The sequence below is a fragment of the Scyliorhinus canicula genome, chromosome 14 (genome assembly GCF_902713615.1).
Source record: "Scyliorhinus canicula chromosome 14, sScyCan1.1, whole genome shotgun sequence".
NCBI classification, from domain to species: Eukaryota; Metazoa; Chordata; class Chondrichthyes; order Carcharhiniformes; family Scyliorhinidae; genus Scyliorhinus; species Scyliorhinus canicula.
Window position 1 is genome coordinate 55,238,589 of NC_052159.1, and position 22,314 is coordinate 55,260,902.

Below are 22,314 nucleotides of genomic sequence, written 5' to 3' on the forward strand. Positions count from 1 at the left end.
CACAAGATTGGAGGTAGTATATCAGCATGGATCTAGAATTGTCTCAAGATGGAACACAAAGCAAGAATAAGTGGGCCATTTTCAAGATGGCAGAATAATCAATGGAGTGCCAAAGGATCTGTGCTTGGACTTCAACTATTTACCATCTATATCAATGTATTTGATGGCTGCACAAAGCTAGGTGAGAAAGTAAGCTGTGAAGTGGATGCAAAGGGCCTGCAAGGAATAAAGACTAATTAAATGAAAAGGTAATAAGGTGGCGGATAAGTAAGATCATAAGAAATAGGGGCATGAGTAAGGCGGTCGGCCTCTCGAGCCTGCTCCACCATTCAGTAATGTCATAGCTGATCAGATTGAGACCTTAATTTCACTTTGCTGCTGCCCATCCATAACCTTGACTCCCTTGTAGATCAAAAATCTGCCAAACACAGCCTTGAATATATTCAAGAATCCAGTCTGCAGCACCCTTTTTGAAAGAGAATTCCAAAGATTAACAACCCTCCAATAATTAATTCCTGCTCAACATCATTTTAAATAGGAAACTCCTGATATTTAAGTTCTACTTCCTAGCTCCAGATTCTTTATGAGGGGAAACAGTCTCTCAGCAGCTACCTGTCCAGCCCTCTCAGAATCTTATCAATAAGATCATCTCTCCTTCTAAACTCCAATGAGTTTCAGCCCAACTTGCTCAACCCTTCCTCATAAGACAACCTCTTCATCCTAGGAATCAACCTGGAGAACCCTCTCCAAATGGCTTTCAATGCAAGTACATCCCTCAATTAAGGAGACCAAAGCTGGGCACAGAATTCTAGATGTGGTCTCACAAATGTCCTGTACAATTTTAGCAAGACTTCTCAATGGGAACAGTTTCTCCCTTTCTAGTCTTTCCAAATCCCTCTTGATTTTGAATACCTCTATCAAATCTCTTCTCAACCTTTTCTTCTCCATCGAGAACAGTTCTAGCTTCTCCAATCCATCTACGTAACTGAAGTTCCTTATCCCTGGAAGTATCTCTGGAATCTTTTCTGCACCCTCTCCAATGACTTCATATTCTTGCTAAAAGTCTGGTGCCCATAACTGGATGCAATGCTCCAGCTGTGGCCAAGCCAATGTTTTCTAAAGATTTATCATAACTTTCTTAAGTACTCTATGCCCCTATTGATAAAGCCCATATGTTTTATTAAATGCTCGTTCAACCTGCCCTGCGCATATGCAATTATATTACATTCCCCTTGCAATAAAGACCAACATCCCATTTGTCCCTCCCCTAATTATTTGCCGTGCCTGTATACTATTGTTTTGTGATCCATTTAAATCATCTTTTTTGTTCCTCTCGTCAAAGTGGACAACCTCACATTTTACCACATTAAACTCCATCTGCCTGATTTTTGCAAACTCATTTAATCTATCTATAATCCCTTTATCATCTCCTCACAAATTGCTTTCCTCTCCAACTTTGTATTGTCGGAAAATGTTGTTGCAATACACCTGGTTCCTTCATTCAAGCAATTAATGTGCATAACAAATAATTGAGACCCCGGTAATGATCCCACAGTTAAAGTTTGGCAACCTGAAAATGGCCCATTTATCGTGGTTCTCTACTTCCTGTTAGCTCGTCAATTTTCTACCCATGCTAATATGTTGCCTTCAAAACCATGAGCTCTTATCATGTGAGTTACCTTTTATGTAGCACCTTATCAAATGCTTTTGGAAATCCAAATACACTTAATCAGCTGTTTATCTTTTGTCCACCCTGCATATTACATCCACGAAGAACTTTAATATTTGTCAAACACTATTTCCCTTTCACAACCACGTTGATTCTGCCTAATTATATTATGATTTTTTTTTAAACACCCTGCTATTACTTCCTTAATTATGAATTTCAGCATTTTCCCAACAACAGATGTTAGTTGAACTGGCCTGTGGCTTCCTGCTTTCTGTCTCCCTCCTTTCGTGAATATAGGTATTACATTTGCAGTTTCCAATCCACTGGGACCATTCCAATGGGTGTGAAATTATTCATTTTGGTAGAGTAGAAAAGCAGAGTATTGTTTCAAAGGTGAGAGACTAGTAAATGTTGATATTCAAAGGAATTTAGGTTTCCTTGTACATGAATCATAGAAAGATAAGATGCAGGTACAACAAGCAATTAGAAAGGTAAATGGTATGTTAACTGTTGATCCAAGAGAGTTGGAGTACAAGGGTAAGCGAGCCTTGTTGCAGTATTTAAATTTATTTATGGGATGTATGCATTGTTAATCAAGGCCAGTGTTTATTCTCATCCCTAATTGTCATTAGGAATGTTGGTTGAATTCTTGAACCGTTGAAATTAACGTGGTGTAGGTACACATACCCACAGTGTTGTTAGGGAGGATTTTCAGGATTTTGTCCCAGTGATCATGACAGTGAAGGAGCAATGATGTTGTTCACCTGGGCAATATCCAGGTTTGGGCTGACAAGTGGCAAGTTACATTCGTGCCAAACCTCAAGTGCCAGGTGATGTCCATCTCCTACAAGAGTTGATCTAATCATCACCCCTTGACATTCAGTAGCATTACCATTGTTGAATCCCTCACAATCAACATCCTGGGGTTAGCATTGATTAGAAACTGAACTGGACTAGCCATATTACTACTGTAGCTACCAGAGCAGGTCAAAGGCTTGGAATCCTACAACGAGTAACTCACCACCTGACCCCGTGAAACTGTCCCCCATCTACAAGGCACAAGTCCGGATCGCAATGGAATACTCTCCACTTGTGTCGATGAGTGCAACTCAAGAACACTCAAGAAGTTCAACACCAACCAGGACAAAGCAGCCCACTTGATTGCAAACCCTTCCACAAATATTCAATCCCTCCACCACCGACAAACAGTAGCAGCCATGTGTACCATCTACAAGATGCACTGCAGGAACTCACCAAGTTCTTTAGGCAGCACCTTCCAAATCCACAACAGTTACCATCAAGATGGAAAAAGCAGCAGATATCTGGGAACTCCACCACCTGGAGGTTCCCCTCCAAGTCACTCACCACCCTGACTTGGAAATATGTGGCCGTTCCTTCACTGTTGCTGGAGCAAAATCCTGGAAGTCTCTTTTTAAAAAATAATTTTTATTCAAATTTTCACAAAATATCAATAACGAAATACAAAAAGAGAGAAGAAACAAACCACCCCTGCACCCCCCCCCCCCCCCCCCACCCCATATGTACAAAAAAAAATTAACACCCATCATCAACACTGAACAAATATACACGCCCCTTCAAAATAAAACGAAGAGACGAACCAACCCCCCCCCCAGGTTGCTGCTGCTGCTGGCCTTTTTTCTACCGCCATGCCAGGAAATCTAGGAACGGTTGCCACTGCCTGAAGAACCCCTGCACCGATCCCCACAAGGCAAATTTCACCCTCTCCAATTTAATAAACACCGCCATATCGTTGATCCAGGACTCCACGCTTGGGGGCCTCGCATCCTTCCACTGAAGAAGAATCCTCCGCCGGGCTACCAGGGACGCAAAGGCCAGAATACCGGCCTCTTTCGCCTCCTGCACTCACCGGCTCCTCTGCAACCCCAAATATTGCGAACCAACAGCCCGGCCTGGATCCTACCACCTACCACCCTCGACACCGTCCTCGATACGCCCTTCCAAAAGTCCTCCAAATCTGGGCATGCCCAGAACATATGGGTGTAGTTTGCTTGGCTCCCTGAGCACCTAACACACCTGTCCTCTCTCCCAGAAAAACGGCTCATCCTTGTCCCGGTCATGTGTGCCCTATGCAGCACCTTAAATTGTATGAGGCTGAGCCTCGCGCAAGAGGAGGAGGAGTTCACCCTCCCTAGGGCATCTGCCCACGTCCCCTCCTCGATCTCCTCACCCAACTCCTCCCACTTACCCTTCAGCTCCTCCACCGAGGCCGCCTCCTCCTCCTGCATCGCCTGGTACGTTGCCGAGATCCTCTCCAACCCACACCCCCGAGAGCACCCTGTCCTGGACCCTGCGTGGCGGCAACAGTGGGAACTCCACCACTTGCCGCCTGACAAACGCTCTTACCTGCATATACCTGAAGGTGTTCCCGGGGGCAGCCCGAACTTCTCCTCCAGCTCACCCAGGCTCACGAACTTCCTGTCCACAAACAGGTCCCCCATCCTCCTAATACCTGCCCTGTGCCAACTCAGGAACCCTCCGTCTATTCTCCCCGGGACAGTCCCAGTTTGGGGCGTATACATTGACCAGCGCCACCCGCTCCCCCTGCAGCTTGCCACTTACCATCACATACCTACCGCCATTGTCTGCCACAATGCTCGACGCCTCAAACGACACCCTCTTTCCCACCAAGATCGCCACCCCCCCCCCCCGATTTTTTGCATCCAGCCCCGAATGAAACACCTGGCCTACCCACCCCTTCCTTAATCTTACCTGATCCGCCACCTTCAGGTATATCTCCTGAAGCATGACCACATCCGCCTTTAGCCCCTTCAGGTGCGCGAACACACGGGCCCGTTTGACCGACCCATTCAGCCCCCTTACATTCCCGTGGACTAGCCATAATCCCTCCTCGGCCAGCCACGTGCCCGTGCCTCCCGCACGACCCGTTCCCCACGGCGGCAGAACCCCGTCCCAACCCCCTCTACCCGCTCCAGCTCCCTCTTGGCCATTTCAGCAGCAACTCCCATCTCCCCCCCCCCCCCCACCCCCCCCGGCCCCCACTAGCTGCATTGCTCCCCTCATTGCACTCCCGTAAGTCAGCCGACTCCTGCTGACTCAGGCCACTCCCACCCTCAAAACAACAAAGAACCAAGAATAAACAGAGAACCCCCCCTCAAAATGCAATACAACTACCCCTGACCATCCCATTCATGCGACCCCCCCCCCGTACCCAACCCTCAGTTTGAGTCCAATTTTTAGGCCTGAACAAAGGCCTATGCAAAGGACTCAAAATAGTAGTGTCGGTCCTTGTAGGTGACCCACAGACGCGCCGGCTGTAGCATGCCGAACTTCACTCCCCTCCTGTGCAGCACCACCTTCGCCCGGTTGTACCCGGCCCTCTTCTTCGCCACCTCCACGCTCCAATCCTGGTAAATCCGAACCTCCACATTCTGCCACCTGCTGCTCCGCTCCTTCTTGGCCCACCTGAGCACGCACTCCCGGTCAGCAAACTGGTCGAACCGCACCAGCACCGCCCGCGGTGGCTCGTTAGGCTTGGGCCTCATCGCCAATACTTTGTGGGCTCCCTCCAGCTCCAGGGGCCCCTGAAAGGACCCTGCTTCCATCAGCGAATTCAACATGGTGACCACGTAGGCCCCCACGGCTGACCTCTCCAGCCCCTCCGGGAGGCCCAGGATCCGCAGATTCTTCTGCCTCGACCAGTTCTCCATCTCCTCGAACCTCTCCTGCCATCTTTTATGGAGCGCCTCGTACGCCTCCACCTTCACCGCTAGGCCCAGGATCTCGTCCTCGTTTTCAGAGACCTTTTGCCGGACCTCACTGATCGCCGCCATCTGGGTCTCCAGCAGCTTATCAATTGAAGCCTTCATCGGCTCCAGCAGGTCTTCTTTAAGCTCCCTAAAGCAGCCCTGGAGAACCTCCTGCTGCTCCTGCGCCCACTACATCCACGCTGCCTGGTCTCCGCCCACCGCCATCTTGTTCTTCTTCCCTTGCACCTTCTTTGGCTTCACGACCACTTTTTTAAATCGCTCCACTCCTGGTCCAAGCAATACACTGTTGGGGGAATGTTGCTGTCTCCTTCCCACACCGGGAAACATCGAAAAAGTACCGTTGGGGGCCCTAAAAAGAGCCCAAAAGTCCCCGTTCCTAGTGGGAGCTGCCGAATGTGCAACTTAGCTCCGCATAGCCGCAACCGGAAGTCTTCAAAATCCTGGAACTCTCTAACAGTACTGTGGGTGTACCTCCACCTCAAGGACTGCAGCGGTTCAAGAAGGCCAGTCACCACCACCTTCTGAAGGGCAACTCGAGATGGGCAATAAATACTGGCCTAACCAGCGACGCCCACATCCTTAAATGAATTTTTTAAAAGTCAGCACGGTATGTGACTTGAAGAGGAACTAGCAGGTGGTGTGGTCCCCATGCATCTCATAGAATTTACAGTGCAGAAGGATGCCATTCAGCCCATCGAGTCAGCACCAGCTCTTGGAAAGAGCACCCTACCCAAGGTCAACACCTCCACCTTATCCCCATAAACCCAGTAACCCCACCCAACACTAAGGGCAATTTAGCTTGGCCAATCCACCTAACCACATCTTTGGACTGTGGGGGGAAACCGGAGCACCTGGAGGAAGCCCACGCACACATGGGGAGGATGTGCAGACTCCACACAGACAAGTGACCCAAGCTGGAATCGAACCAGGGAACCTGGAGCTGTGAAGCAATTGCGCTATCCACAAGGCTACCGTGCTGCCCTTGTTCTTCTGGGTGGTAGAAGTCAAATATTGGGCCGGTTAAGCCGAAGGAGCCGTAGTCAGTTGCCACAGTGCATCTTGTGCATGGTGCACTGACACAGTGCTGGAGGGAGTGACTGTTTAAGGTGATCAATGGCGGTACTGATCATGTAGGTTGATTTTGTCCTGAATGCTATTGAGCTTCTTGTGTCTTGTTGGAGCTGTGCTAATCCAAACAAGTGAACAGTATTCCATTGTGCTCCTGACTTGCATCTTATAGATGGTGAGTAGGCTTTGGGAGTCAAGAAATCATTTACTGCAGAATTTCCATATGATCAGTCCAGTTAGGTTTCTGGTCAATGATGATGATGCCCCCCTCCCCACCCCACCCCCAAGGTGTTGATATTTAGGGGATTCAGTGGTAGTTATACTATCGAATGTCATGGGGAGATGGTTAGAATCTCTTGTGTTGGAGATAGTAATTGCCTGGCACTTGTGTGGCACAGACTTTATATGCCACTTATCAGCCCAAATCTGACTACATCCAGGTCTTGCTGCATGCAAGCATGAACTGCTTCAGTATATCAAGAGTTGAGAATGGTGGAGACTTCCGGTGGCGGCGATGACGTAGGAAGCCGCACATTTGGGAGCTCCCGTTTTAAACGGACTTTTCGGCTGTTTTTAGAGCCCAAAACGGAAATTTTTCGGCATCTCCCGGTGGGAGAAGGTGTGCTGATCGACTTTCCCCGCAGTCCATGACTCGAACTCGGAGTGGAAAGGGGGAAAAAACGGCAGCAGCTCCCCAGAAAAAACGGGGGAAGGAATCCAAGATCGTGGCCGGCGGAGCTCCAGAGGAGTGAAGCAGTGGGCCCTGGAGCAACAAGCTGCTCTCCTGCACTGTTTTGCAGATTTCAAGGCTGAGGTACTGAGCTCTCTGCAGGAAACAAACAGAAGGCTCTCGGAGATTCAGACGACCCAGGGTGCTGCCATCAAGGAGTTGCAGACGCAGGCCACTGAACGAGAGGAGGAGGCCGGGATCCTCGTGAGTAAGGTGGAGGGACACGAGGCACTCCACAAGAAGTGGCAGGAACTCTTCAAGGAGCTTGATCACCGCATGAGGCGGAGAAATCTGCGGATCTTGGGCCGTGCGGAGGGGCTGGAGGGGTCGCACCTGACAACCTACGTGGCTACGATGCTGAACTCGCTAGTGGGGGCCGGGTCTTTCCATCTGCCCTTGGAGCTGGAGGGAGCACACAGAGTACTGGCAGGAGGCCTAAGGGGAATGAAGCCCCGCGTGCGGTGCTGGTGAAGTTCCACCGGTTCAGTGATCGGGAGTGTGTGCTGCGCTGGGCCAAGAAGGTGAAGAACAGCAATTGGGAGAATGGGGTAGTACGGATCTACCAGGATTGGAGTGCGGATGTAGCTAAGCGGCGGTCCGGGTTTAATCGGATGAAAGAGGTGCTTTACAAGAAAAAGATAAAGTTCGGAATGTTGCAGCCCGCGCGCCTGTGGGTAACTTATTCGGACCGGCATTATTATTTCGATTCCCCGGAGGAGGCGTGGGCCTTCGTGCGGATGGAGAAACTGGACTTGAACTAGGGGTTGGGGGTTGCGGGGTCGGTTGTAATACTTTATTGCTGGATTCTGCTGTTGCTGTGTTCTCTTTTTTTTTGTACTTTTGCAATTTTGATATGGTTATTTATGGGGGTGTTCTGTTATTTTTTTTGCTGTGGGGCATTATTTGAGTTTTGTATCTTGCGGGGAGGGTTGGGGGGGTTTGTTGTATTCTATGTCGGGTTGGGGGTATGGAGTGGGGCTGGTATTTGGGAGCTGCGTCAGAAGGGTGTGGTGGGGCAGTGTGAAAGCGCGGGCTTTCCTCTGGTTTCCCGCGCTGCGGGGCTGGGGGGTGGAGACGATGACGGGGGGAGGCGGGGCCTTAACTGGTTCTTCCCCGCGCTGGAGCGGTGCCTGGAGGAGGGACAGGATGGGGGATGATCCCACTTTGGGAGGGGTCGGGTTATTGGCGGGAGTTTCCGGGGTCAGCAGGAGTTAGCTGACCCACGGAAGTGCAATGGAGGACGGTTCGCGGCTAGGAGGGTTCCCAGCCTGGGGGGAAGGGAGGGGGGGGGGGGGAAGGGGAATACCGGGTTGCTGCTGGTAGGGTCAGGAAGCAGCTGGTGGGGGCTGGGGGGGGACAGAGGTGAGGTGTTGTCGCGGTGGAGACTGGGTCGGGCAGGGGGTGCTGGCCTGGGGTGGGCAGTCGACGGGCTATGGCTAGTCGACGGGGGAGGGGGGCGGGACGCCCTCTGATTCGGTTGGTCACCTGGAATGCGAGAAGATTGAATGGGCCGGTGAAGCGGTCGAGGGTACTTGCTCATCTGAAGGGGCTGAAGGCAGATGTGGCAATGCTTCAGGAGACCCACCTGAAGGTGGCGGACCAGGGCCGTCTGAGGAAGGGATGGGTGGGGCAGGTTTTCCACTCTGGGTTGGGGGTGAAGAACCGGGGAGTGGCGATTCTGGTGGGGAAAAATGTGTAGTTTGAGGCATCGGCGGTGGTGGCGGATAAGGGGGGTAGGTATGTTATGGTTAGGGGCAGGCTACAAGGAGAGAAGGTGGTACTTGCGCGTGTGTGTGCCCCAAATTGGGACGATGCGGGCTTTGAGGCGCATGTTGGGACAGGTCCCGGATCTGGAGGCGGGAGGTCTGATCATGGGGGGGGCCTTCAATACGGTGTTGGATCCTTCACTGGATCGGTCCAGCTCTAGGACAGGTAGGAGGCCGGCGGCGGCCAAGGTACTGAGAGGGTTTATGGACCAGATGGGTGGGGTGGATCCATGGAGGTTTGTGAAGCCGAGGGCACAGGAGTACTCTTTCTTCTCCCATGTACAGAGGGTCTACTCTCGGATAGACTTCTTCGTGGTGAGTAGGGGACTGATTCCGAGAGTGGAGCAGCACGGTAGCATGGTGGTTAGCATAAATGCTTTACAGCTTCAGGGTCCCAGGTTTGATTCCCGTCTGGGTCACTGTCTGTGCGGAGTCTGCACGTCCTCCCCGTGTGTGCGTGGGTTTCCTCCGGGTGCTCCGGTTTCCTCCCACAGTCCAAAGATGTGCAGGTTAGGTGGATTGGCCATGCTAAATTGCCCGTAGTGTCCTAAAAAGTAAGGTTAAGGGGGGGTTGTTGGGTTACGGGTATAGGGTGGATACGTGGGTTTGAGTAGGGTGATCATTGCTCGGCACAACATCGAGGGCCGAAGGGCCTGTTCTGTGCTGTACTCTTCTATGTTCTATTGAGGAGGCCGAGTATTCGGCCATTGCAATCTCCGACCACGCTCCGCATTGGATAGAGTTGGAGATGGGGGAGGTGCGGGACCAGCGCCCGTTGTGGCGGTTGGATGTGGGGTTGTTGGCGGGAGATGAGCGAGAGGGATAGACTGGTGGGAAAGATGCTGGAGGTAGACAGGAGGTACGCAGAGGCACCAGAGGAGGGACTGTTGGGGGAGAGGCGCAGCCTGCAGGCTAAATTTGATTTGCTGACCACTAGAAAGGCAGAGGCACAGTGGAGGAAGGCACAAGGGGCAGTGTACGAACATGGTGAAAAGGCGAGTAGGATGCTGGCTCATCAGCTCCGCAAGTGGGATGCGGCTAAGGAAATTGCTGGAGTGAGAGACAAGAGTGGGAATGTGGTGCGGAAGGGGGTAGAGGTAAATTAGGTCTTCAAGGACTAGGACTTTTACGGGGAACTGTACCGGTCGGAGCCAACGGGGGAGAGGAGGGGAATGGAGAGGTTCCTCGACGGGCTTTCTTTCCCGAAGGTGCAGGAGGAGCAGGTGGAGGGGTTGGGTGCGCCGATTGAGCTGGTGGAGCTAGTTTAGGGAATTGGGCAGATGCAGTCAGGGAAGGCACTGGGCCGGGTGGGTTCCTGGTGGAATTTTATAAAAAGTTTGTGGACCTAGTGGGCCCCTTGCTGGTGCGGACACTTCATGCAGCGTGGGAAGGGGGGACTTTGCCCCCGACGATGTCGCGGGCGCTGATCTCGTTAATTTTAAAGAGGGACAAGGACCCCCAGCAGTGTGGTTCATACAGGCCCATATCTCTCCTCAACATAGATGCCAAGGTGCTGGCAAAAATCCTGGCCACCAGGATAGAGGACTGTGTGCCAGGGGTTGTGCACGAGGACCAGACAGGTTTTGTGAAGGGAAGGCAGCTGAACACGAATGTGCGGAGATTGTTGAATATCATCATGATGCCGGCGATTGAGGGGGAGGCAGAGATAGTGGTGGCGCTGGATGCGGAGAAGGCCTTCGATAGAGTGGAGTGGGGGTACTTATGGGAGGTGTTGGGGAGGTTTGGATTTGGTGAAGGTTTATTAAATGGGTAAGGCTGCTATATGAGGCCCCGATGGCGTGCGTGGCCATGAATGGGAGGAGGTCGGAGTACTTCCGGCTGTACTGAGGGACCAGGCAGGGTTGCCCCCTGTCCCCCTTGTTGTTTGCACTGGCAATCGAGCCGCTGGCGATGGCGTTGAGGGATTCAGAGAGGTGGAGAGGTTTGGTGCGAGGTGGGGAGGAACATAGGGTGTCGTTGTATGCCGATGACCTGTTACTGTATGTGGCGGACCCGGTGGGAGGGATGCAGGGGGTGATGGAGCTGCTAGCTGAGTTTGGGACCTTTACAGGTTATAAACTAAATTTAGACAAGAGTGAGGTGTTTGTGGTGCACCCTGGAGACCAGGAGGAAGGAATTGGTCGGCTCCCGCTTAGGCGGGCAGGGGAGAGCTTTAGGTACCTGGGGGTGCAGGTGGCCAGGGACTGGGGGACTCTTCACAAACATAATTTCACCAGACTTGTATATCAGATGGAGGAGGAGTTCGAGAGGTGGGTCATGCTGCCATTGTCGTTGGCGAGGAGGGTGCAGTCCGTCAAAATGACGGTGCTTCCGAGGTTCTTGTTCCTCTTTCAGTGCCTGCCTATCTTTATCCCCAGGGCCTTCTTTAGGAGAGTGACTAGCAGTATTTTGAGCTTTGTGTGGGCACATGGGACTCCGAGAGAGTCGAGGGAGGGTTAGAGGTGGGCTGGCGCTGCCCAACCTTTTGGGGTACTATTGGGCGGCCAATGTGTCAATGGTGCTTAAATGGGTGATGGAGGGGGGAGGGGCGGCGTGGAAAAGAATGGAGATGGCGTCATGTATAGGTACGAGCCTGGGTGCCATGGTAACGGCGCCGTTGCCGCTCTCCCCTAAGAGGTTTACCACGAGCCCGGTGGTGGCAGCGACCCTAAGAATCTGGGGACAGTGGAGACGGCATAGAGGGGAAACAGGGGGCTCGATGGAGGCTCCATTGGATGGCAATCATCGGTTCATCCCAGGGAACAGGGATGGGGGATTTAGTGGGTGGCAAAGGGTGGGCATCAGTAGATTGAGGGATCTGTTTATTGGCGGGAGGTTTGCGGGCCTGGGGGAACTGGAAGATAAATTTGGGCTCCCCCAAGGGAACATGTTCAGATACTTGCAGGTGAAGGCGTTTGCTAGGCGACAGGTAGAGGGATTCCCTTTGCTGCCCTCGCAGGGGACAATAGACAGAGTGCTTTCGGGGGTGTGGGTCGGAGAGGGGAAGGTGTCTGACATCTATAAGGTAATGCAGGAGGTGGAGGAGTCGCCAGTGGAGGAGCTGAAGACTAAATGGGAGGAGGAACTCGAGGAGCAGATAGAGGACGGAACTTGGGCGGATGCCTTGGAGAGAGTCAACTCTTCCTCCTCATGTGCGAGGCTTAGTCTCATCCAATTTAAGGTGCTGCACCGGGCCCACATGTCCGGGACAAGGATGAGTAGGTTCTTTGTGGGTGAGGACAGGTGCACCAGATGTTCGGGGAGTCCTGCGAACTATGCCCATATGTTCTGGGCATGTCCAGCACTGGAAGAATTCTGGAAGGGGGTGGCGGGGACGGTGTCGAGGGTGGTTGGATCCAGGGTCAAACCAGGGTTGGGACTCGCGATTTTTGGAGTTGTGGTAGAGCCGGGAGTGCAGGAGGCGAAAGAGGCCGGTGCCCTGGCCTTTGCCTAGTAGCCCGACGAAGGATCTTGCTACAGTGGAAAGATGCGAGGCCCCCCAAGTGTGGAGACCTGGATCAGTGACATGGCGGGATTTATAAAATTGGAAAGGGTCAAATTTGCCCTGAGAGGATCAATACAAGGGTTCTATAAACGATGGCAGCCTTTTCTGGACTTCCTGGCTCAAAGATAGGTATCTTGGTCAATAGCAGCAGCAGCGGGGGGGGGGGGGGGGGGGGTTTCCTTATTGTAGTTTCTATTATGTAACTTAATATTGTGTTAATTTGTGTTGTTGTTAATATGCTGTGTTGTTCATGGAGGTGGGGCGAATGTTTATGATTGCTAATATTGTTATTTTTGGTATTTTATTATGGTTCGTTGTATAAATTCAAAATTTTTCAAAAAAAATTATTTTTTAAAAAAAAGTTGAGAATGGTGGTGAACACTGTGTAATCATCAGCATACATTCCTACTTCGGACCTTGTGATGGAGAGATCATTGATGAAGTTGTTTGTACCTCATGCTAATCTGAGAAACTCCTTTAGCAAGGACTGACATGATCAGCCTCCAACAACCATAAACCATCTTCTTTACTATTTAAGACTCCAACTAGTGGCAAATTTTCTGCCTGATGCTCATTTACTTAAATTTTTTTAAGATTCCTTGATGCCACACTTGGTCAAATGCTGTCTTGATGTGAAGGGCAGTGACTTTCACTCACCTCCAGAATCCCCCCAACATCAGCACCCTGGGGAGAGGGGGCATCATCATGCTTGCACGATGGTGGTAATGAGTTCTGGAGACGTGGCCTTTGTGAGATCCAAACGTGAGCAACGATGAATGGACTATTGGAGAAATAGTGCCAGTTGATAGCACTGTCAGTCACTGCCTACCATCGTGCATTGGTGATCGTGCCACACAACATAACAGGGGGTGTCCTCCATGTGATATGGGGACCTCATTCCTACCAATACTGTCATGGAGAAATATATCTGCAACAGATAGATTAGGATTTTCCCGCTTGTTGATTCTCTTTTTGCCTGCTGCAACTCCAATCTAGCAAATATGTTCTTCAGGCCAGCTCTGTTCTTAATGGTGCTGAGCCTCTCTTGGTGATGGACATTGAAGATCTTGCTGTCCTTGGTGCTTATTCCGATTGTTGTTCTACATGGAGAACTGATTTATCAGCTGAGGGAGAATGGTTGGTAGTAATCATGAGTTTCCTTGCCAGTGCTTGACATGATGCCATGAGTCTTCATGGGGGTCAATGTTGAGGTTTCCCAGGGCCACTCCCTCCCTCTGATGGAGCTGCCTTTTGTTGATAAAGGAGTCTGAGCCATTGGCTGTAAGGTATGATTCAGTGAGTATTTGTGTGTTGAGTGTTTTTTTACTTCTTCCAATTTTGGTGAATTGAATTGAAGTTGATTTATTGTCACGTATACCGAGGTACAGTGAAAAGTATTGTCCTGCATACAGTCCAGACAGATCGTTCCATACAGGAAGACATTTCGGGTCAATTGGGCTGGGAATGTCTTTGTTGTTTCGGGTGCCGAGGTCGATATCAGGTGGTCCTTCCAGTTGTATTCTTATTTAATTTCTCTTTAGCAGTTCAATACAACTTAGTGGCTTGCTACATCCATCAGAGGGCACATTGCTCTTGGTCTGGAATCACATACAAGTCAAACAGGTCACGTTGGCAGATTTCATTCCTTGTCGGACATTAGTGAACCAGATGTGTTTTTACAACAGTCTGGTAGTTTTATGATCATTACAGCCTTTTATTCTAAATTTGTTTATTCATTGAATTTAAATTCCCTTCTAATGTCTGGGTGGGATTTAAACTCATGTCCCTGGATCACTTGTCCAGTGATATTATCAATTTGCCATAATTTCATTACACCTTTAAGTGACGGCCAGGTGGGGATGTGGGGCTGTGGCGGCAGATTGGGGGAGGGGGGGCACCCATACAGCCGGTGTCGCTCTGCAGAACCAAACGGCACGGTGAGTGGACAATGGCGTGTGCAGCAAGATGGATGCCTTGCAGACCGTAGCAATGGCGGTCTGTGACAGGGCAACGCCCCAGTCCCGTGGGGGGGTCACCCCGGCCACTTGGCCTTTTCCTCCATCAGCCCCCTCCCACCCCAGCCGCCTGGCAGCCCATAGTCACATCTCTCCATTTCCTACCTCCTCTCTTTCCCTCATCAGCCATAATTTCGGTTTCGTGATTTCTAAATGCACAAGTGAACCCTGTCGTATGGAACTCGGCCCATCGGAAGCGGATAATCGTGGCAGCCCTGGAGAATACCGGGTCCGGCCCGCTAATGACATGCAAGCGGTGTTTACTGTATATGCGTTTCAGACCACGTGGTGTGGTAGCACGGTGGTTCTTACTGTTGCTTCACAGTGCCAGGGTCCCAGGTTCGATTCCTGACTTGGGTCATTGTCTGTGCGGAGTCTGCAATTTCTTCCTGTGTCTGCGTGGGTTTCCTCCGAGTGCTTCGATTTCCTCCCATAAGACCCAAAAGATGTGCTATTAGGTAATTTGGACATTCTGAATTCTCTCTCCATGTACCCGAACAGGCACCAGAATGTGGCAACCAGGGGCATTTCACAGTAACTTAATTGCAGTGTTAATGTAAGCCTACTTGTGACAATAAAGATTATTATTATTATTATTATTAATGCCGCTGTCGAGGTGATGGAGAATTGCTATTTGGAGACAAATTGGCACCAACTGCGATCTTGGTGTCGGAACCTATTCTCTGCCCAATCGTGTTTCACGATTTCGCCATCAGCCAACGGAGAATCTCACTCATGAAATAAATTATAAAGACTTATTTTAATGTTCACGGAGATATTTCGAGTTAAAATATTAGCATATCTTGCTCCAGTTTCAATTTCCCTAAAAAAAAAGCAAATTTGCAATGTAAATGAATTACTCATTTACTTTGCTCCAACAATGTTTGAATATGTCTTGCATCCATGAGATCCCATTGTTGTGAGTGAGAGTGAAAAGTATCTTGTCTTCCTGTTTTTTATCTTCCAGCCTTGGTGATGGATGTTCTTATCCAACTCGCTTGGTCAGTCAAGATCCAGAGCAACCCAGCACAATCAACCATACTGAACCTGCCAAAAGGTATATTTACTCCCTTTGTTTATAAATATCTGTCAATTCAGTGTTCCCTCCAGTCAACTCTGTTTGCTGTCTATTGAATAGTTTTTCATGAGAAAATGTTCAAGCAAAATTAGAGTTACCTGAGAAAGCAAAAAATAATACAGAAGCTCCCAAGTGCAGCATTTTGATTGGACAAATACTACTTGCAATGTTCATATCCAGTATACTTCAAGACTGAGGAGTGCATCAATGACTCTTCCATCCATTTGGTTTTCATTTCTCCCTGTACTGGTGATAAGAATATTTGTTTGAAATGATTTTCAGCAGCTCTCTCTCTCAGGCAGGAATTCCTCCCGAGTGAAGTCCAGCCTGCAGCCAGTTACATCTTATTCAAACATGAAATGTCTGTCGGGCACTCTGAGCCAGTTGGGATGTGTTACCTGCCGACACTTGGGATGGTGGGAAGCAACACCCCACCATCTGAAAAATTCAGACCAGTGTGTGTGAGTCTGTTTGAGCGGAATGTTACGGCCCCATCACAGCAGGGCAGCAGAGACGCCTAGAAAATATGGCGAGCCATTCAAAAGCCCACTGACTTTGGCAGGACAGGAAAATCCCACCAATGGGAAGGGCTGTAAAATTGCAGTGTGTGCGTGCGTGCTCGTGTGTCGGTGTGCCCATGTCCCCATTTTTGTATGACTTGTGCCGAGGCCAGTTAGGAATGTGCATCACCAGAGGCAAATGCAAAGTCCCTACTTCCTTCCCTGGTGATCAGGATTTGTGGTCTAGTCTGCTCTATCTCTCACTCTGTTTCTTATGTCAGAAAGCAATACCTGGTGGACGAGGAGGTGTGCGGGCTGTTGAGTAAATGTATTCAGAATTACCTGCAGGTCAATGACACGGGGGAAATTTCGGCAGCTGTGATCTGGGAGGCATTGAAGGCGGTGGTTAGAGGGCAGCTGATCTTGATACGGGCCCACAGGGAAAAGGTAGATAGGGCAGAGACGGACCCACTGGTAAAGGAGATACGACAGGTCGACAGGAGGTATGCGGAGACCCCAGACGCAGGGCTTCTAAAGGAACGGCGGAGGCAACAGGCGGAGTTCGACTTGTTAACCACAGGAGGGGTGGTAGAGCAGCTGAGAAAGGCGGGGGAGGGGGGGGATTTATGAGCATGGCGAGAAGGCCAGCAGTATGCTTGCTCAGCAGCTTAGAAAGAGGGAGGCAGCCAGGGAGATAGGGAAAGTAAAGGATGGAGACGGGAACCTGGTGGCAGCCTCAGCAGGGGTGAATAAGACGTTTTAAGGAGTTTTATAGTAGGCTGTATGGGTTGGAACCCCCACCTGGGCCGGAGGGGAGGAGGCACTTCTTGGGGGGGCTGAATTTCCCAAAGGTAGACGGGCTGGGGGCCCTGATCGGGATTGAAGAGATAGCGGAGGGGCTGAAGGCCATGCAGTTGGGTAAAGCCCTGGGGCTGATGGGTACCCAGTGGAGTTCTATAAAAAGTTCTCTGAGATATTGGGGCCGATGTTGATGAGGACATGCAATGAGGCAGGGGAGAGAAGGGTGCTTGCCCCGACGATGTCACAGGCCACGATCTTGCTAATCCAGAAGCGGGATAAGGATCGGGAGCTGTTTGGGTCCTACAGGCCGATATCCCTATTGAAGTGGACACCAAACTGCTGGCCAAAATTTTGTCCTCTAGGATTGAAGACCGTGTTTCGGACATGATTGGGGAGGACCAGACGGGGTTCATTAAGGGAAGGCAGTTGGTGTCCAATGTAAGAATGTTGCTAAATGTAGGGAGATGGAGGTAGTGGTCGCAATGGACGCAAAGAAGGCTTTTTAATCAAGTAGAATGGGAATATCTGTGGGAGGTACTGGGACAGTTCGGATTTGGGTGGGGCTTTATTGACTAGGTCAGATTGCTGTAACAGGCTCCTGTGGCGAGCGTACGGATGAATAGGACGACATCGGACTATTTTAGGCTACATCGGGGGACGGGACAGGGATGCCCCCTCTCCCCACTGTTGTTCGCGCTGAGAGCCTCAAGGGGCTGGAAGGGGTTGGTCAGGGGGGAATGGAACACAGAGTCTCGCTTTACGCAGACAACATGCTTCTGTATGTATCGGACCCAGTGGAGGGGATGGAAGAAATCACGAGGATTCTGGGGGAATTTGGCCGGTTTTCGGAGTACAAACTAAATATGGGGAAAAGCGAGATGATTGCGATCCAGGCAAGGAGACAGGAGAGGTTACTGGGGGAACTGTTTAGAGTGATAGGGGAAGTTTTAGGTATCTAGGCATCCAAGTAGCACGGGAATGGGAATGGTTGCACAAATTTAATCTGGCCCATCTGGTAGACCAAATGAAGGACGATTTAAGGAGGTGGGACTCGCTCCTGTTGTCATTAGCTGGGAGGTTCTAGATGGTGAAGATGACGGTCCTTCCAAGATTCCTATTTGTGTTCCAGTGTCTCCCCATCTTTATTCTGAGGACCTTTTTAAAACAGGTTAACAAAGTCCCGGGAAGGATGGACGGAGGGTTTTGGAGATGGCAGAAGGCAGGAATTGAGAGGATGGTGGATATGTTTATAGAAGGGAGCTTTCCTAGCTTGAGGGAGCTGGAGGAGAAATTTGGATTGGCGAGGGGAAACAAATTCAGGTACTTGCAGGTGCGGGACTTCCTACGTAGACAGGTCTCAACCTTCCCGCTCCTACCACCAAGGGGGATACAGGATAGGGTAGTTTCCAGAGTGTGGGTGGGAGAAGGTAAGGTCTCCGAGATCAATAAGGAGCTCATGGGGTCAGACGACATGCAGACTGAGGAGCTGAAGCTTGTGGGAAGAGGAGTCAGGAGGAGAGATAGAGGATGGTCTCTGGGCGGATGCATTGAGTAGAGTCAATGCGTCAACAACATGCACCAGGCTCAGCCTGATACAGTTTAAGGTCGTTCACCAGGCTCACAGGTCCACGGTGTTAAAAACAAGGGTGGCACCGAGTCCAGAGGTGGCGATTTTCGGGATGTCAGAAGATCCCGGAATCCAGGAGGAGAAAGAGGCAGACGTTCTGGCCTTTGCTTCCCTGGTAGCCCGGAGACGGATATTATTAGCTTGGAGGGACTCAAAGTCCCCAAAGTCGTAGACCTGGTTATCTGACGTGACTAGCTTTCTCTGTTTGGAGAAAATCTAGTTCGCCTTGAGAGGGTCACTGTTAGGGTTCGCCCGGAGGTGGCAGCTGTTTGTCGACTTCTTTGCAGAAAACTAATCATCAGCAGAAGGGGATGGAGGGGTTAGTTTAGCTTAGAGTAGGGGGTTAATAAAGGTGGGACCTGTAAGGGCGGAAGCAGGCTTTTTGCACTATGTTTATAGACTCAAATATATTGTTTATTTTGTCATTGTTGTAAAACTAAAAATACCTCAATAAAATGTTTATTAAAAAAAAGAAAGCAAAACCTTGTCCTTAAGTCAGAAAAATAAATTAAATGCAGCTGCTCACACAAAAAGGTCGCACAACCCTGCTGTACGATCACTTCGTTCCTTCAACTCTGGCTTCTTGTGCATGGCCCAATTCCTTCACTCCACTGTTGGTGATCATGCCTTCAGCCATCCAGCTTGAGCTCTAGAATTTCCTTCCTAAATCTTTCCACCTCGCGCTCCTTTAACACGTTCCTTAAAGCCTACATCACCTGCATTCTTGTCTCCTTCTAGGACCTGAGTACAAAAGCCAAGGCTGATACTACAGTGCATTACTGAGGATGCTGCACTGTTGGGGGTGCCATCCTTCAAATGAAATGTTTTCCAATTCCTTTTTTTCCAATTAAGGGGCAATTTAACATGGCCAATTCACCTAGCCTGCGCATCATTGGGTTGTGGGGGCGAGACCCAGGATCAAACCCGGGTCCTCGGCGCTGTGAGGCAGCAGTGCTAATTGTATGTCACTGTGCCACCCCAGATTAAATGTCAAACAGAGATGCCGTCTGCCCTCAAGTGGATTTATAGGTCCCATGCCACAATTTCGAAGAGCTGGTATTCTGGCCAATATTTATCCCTCGATCAACCTTACAAAAATAGATCATTGGGCCATTAGCACATTACTGTCCATGAGAGCTAGCTGTGCTTGACTTGGGTGCCACATTTCCTACATTACAACAGTGATGATACTTCAAAAGTACTCATTGCCTGTAAAGTGCTTTAAGATGTCCGGTGATTGTGGAAAGTGCTTTATAATTTCACAGCTGTTTCTTTGTTTCTTCCTGGGAGTGTTTTACTGTACTGAGAACTCTGTATTGATGCAGTTGTTGTCGTAATTGATAGTTTTTTTGTCCACAGTATTGCAGATGGACAGTCACTTCCTCCTAGACCACTGAGTGAATCTCAAAATCGATTGTTAGGAGGGACTGATCAACACTGGATAGATGAGGGATCAGATGAAGAAAGTTCCAAAGGTGGTAATATTTTACACAATATTATGATTGTTGGCTATATTGTTTGATAAAGAATACATTTATCTTGAATTAAGACATTTTACTTGGTCAGGAAGAATCGTCTTGAAAATAACTTTTTTAAATATATGTATTCCCCATTATTTTATTATTTAAAATTTTCATCTTTGTTTTCAAATCCCTCCATGGCCTGGCCTTTTGCTAATCTCATTCAACCTTGCAAACCTCCAAGACACCTGCACTGTTCTTGTTCCAGGCCTTTGAACATCCTTCATTTTAGGGATATACCTTCAGTTGCCTCATCCTTAAATTCTGCAATTCCCTCCCTAAATCTCTGCAGCTTTCTACCTTGCTTTCCTTCTTTAAGATGCTCCTGAAAGCCTACCTCTTTGGCCAAGCATGGATCATCTGCCCTAATATCGCCTTATACTTTAATTTGTAATGCCTCGGGAAAGTGCTGTGGCACATTTTATTATGTTAAAAGCTCTATCTAAATTCTTCTTTTCTACTGTTATTTTCTAATGTCAAGCCAGTTTTTTGTTCAGTCTTTAATTCTCACCTACCTGTGATCTTCTTCAAAAGAATTACATGTCGCTTTACTAATTTCATGTCGCCACTTGAAATTATACGGACCCGATGCCCTGATCCACTAAGTTCATTTCCACTTTAGAATTCCAGAAGATTTATTGTGTTTCAATTGTTTCTTCCAAAGCCATGTAATCAGGGGCTGTTTAGCACAGGGCTAAATCGCTGGCTTTGAAAGCAGACCGAGGCGGGCCAGCAGCACGGTTCGATTCCCGTAACAGCCTCCCTAAACAGGCGCCGGAATGTGGCGACTAGGGGCTTTTCACAGTAACTTCATTGAAGCCTACTCGTGACAATAAGCGATTTTCATTTTTTCTACTGGTCTTGCAAAGTTCTTCGATGAATAATGTTAGTTACACTTACCCTGGCTTGTTTTACTATGATGACAGTATTGTACTGTAAATTGTTGAAATTGCAAGCAGATAACATTGCAACAAGTGAAAGCAGACATTCGGGACTTTATTTCATCAACCTCCAATAAGATTGGTTAAGGATAACAGCAAACAGATTTTGAGGAAATTTAAATTAAAGCGGGTTAATATGATGCCAAATCAAATACAGAAAGAGAAATAAAGAGGGAAAGAAAGATTGAATTGAAACACAAAAAAATAGACAAAGGAAATGTTTTTTAAAAAGTTAACTTAAAATTTAACGGCTTAACAGTGCGGTATGTAACGTGGCGGTCACACATATGGGAGCTCCCGCCGGGGATTGTGGTTTCGCCTCTTTTCGTCTGGCCGGCAATGGAAACTGGACCTTTTGAAACTTTTTTAAACCCAATGGTGTAAGTGTCCCACAACAAGGGGATGCACAATCTGTTGAATCTGCGGTAGGCAGAACGCATAGACGAAAGTAGAAATTGAACAAGGTTTATTTCAATACAATTACAATACTCTTCCACTCCCCTAAGGGTCTCCTGCAGCTAGGCCGGGGTTTTTATATAACTGGGACTCTGCTTGTAAAGAAGAAATCCTGCCCCCTTAAAGGGGAAGGCCTGCCTGCGTTAAAGGGGAAGTTCATATTCCAGGAAGATTATGGGAAATCATATTGTGGTTATAAAAGTACCGGAACAGCTTCAAAAGTGGAGGATTCAAGTACCTTAGCAGAAAAGAAAATGGCAGAGGCAAATACCGTGCCAGGGGCCACCCCCCTAACTGTTGACATTCTAGTAGTGGATTGCAGAAACTGCATTGAGAAGTCTCAGAGACCATGAAAAGGCGGTCGAGGCGGCTAGTTCCTCAGTCCGAGGGACGCTGGCTACGGTGGATGAGATGGTGAAGCAGCAGGGTGTGGAGCTGCAGGAGTAGGAGTTGCTCTGTCGAAGCAGAGCGACCAGATCGCTTTCGTTGAGGTGGGAATGGCAAAGTGGCGACCGACAATAAGAACTCTAGGGCTAAGGTGGAGATCCAGGGTGTTTACGCACCGTAAGACTTTGAAAGCTGATGTAGTGCTGCTGCAGAAGACTCATTTACGGGTTAGAGATCAGGTAAGATTACAGGAGGACTGGGTGGAACAAGTGTTTCAGTCGGGGTTTGATAGTAGGGCCCAGGGAGCAGCGATTCTGATTATTAAGAGGGTAGCCTTTTCGGCAGAAAAGATTTTGAACGATCCAAATGGGAGGTATATAGTGTTTAGTGGGTTGTTAGCGGATGCGCCAGTGGTGCTGGTCAATGTGTATGCCCTAAATTGGGACAACGTAACTTTTATTAATAAGTTATTGGCTAATCA

General features: G+C 49.3%; 1 protein-coding gene across 4 annotated transcripts in view; it reads left to right on the forward strand.

Moving 5' to 3' along the window:
- Positions 1–22,314, forward strand: part of LOC119977858 (palmitoyltransferase ZDHHC20-B-like) — a 130,398-nt gene that overhangs the window by 101,135 nt on the left and 6,949 nt on the right. For all 4 annotated transcript variants that reach the window (XM_038819116.1, XM_038819117.1, XM_038819118.1 and 1 more), the window contains 2 exons: positions 15,491–15,580; positions 19,889–20,004. In XM_038819116.1, the coding sequence (XP_038675044.1) occupies positions 15,491–15,580; positions 19,889–20,004 (206 nt within the window). The remainder of the gene's footprint in view (positions 1–15,490; positions 15,581–19,888; positions 20,005–22,314) is intronic.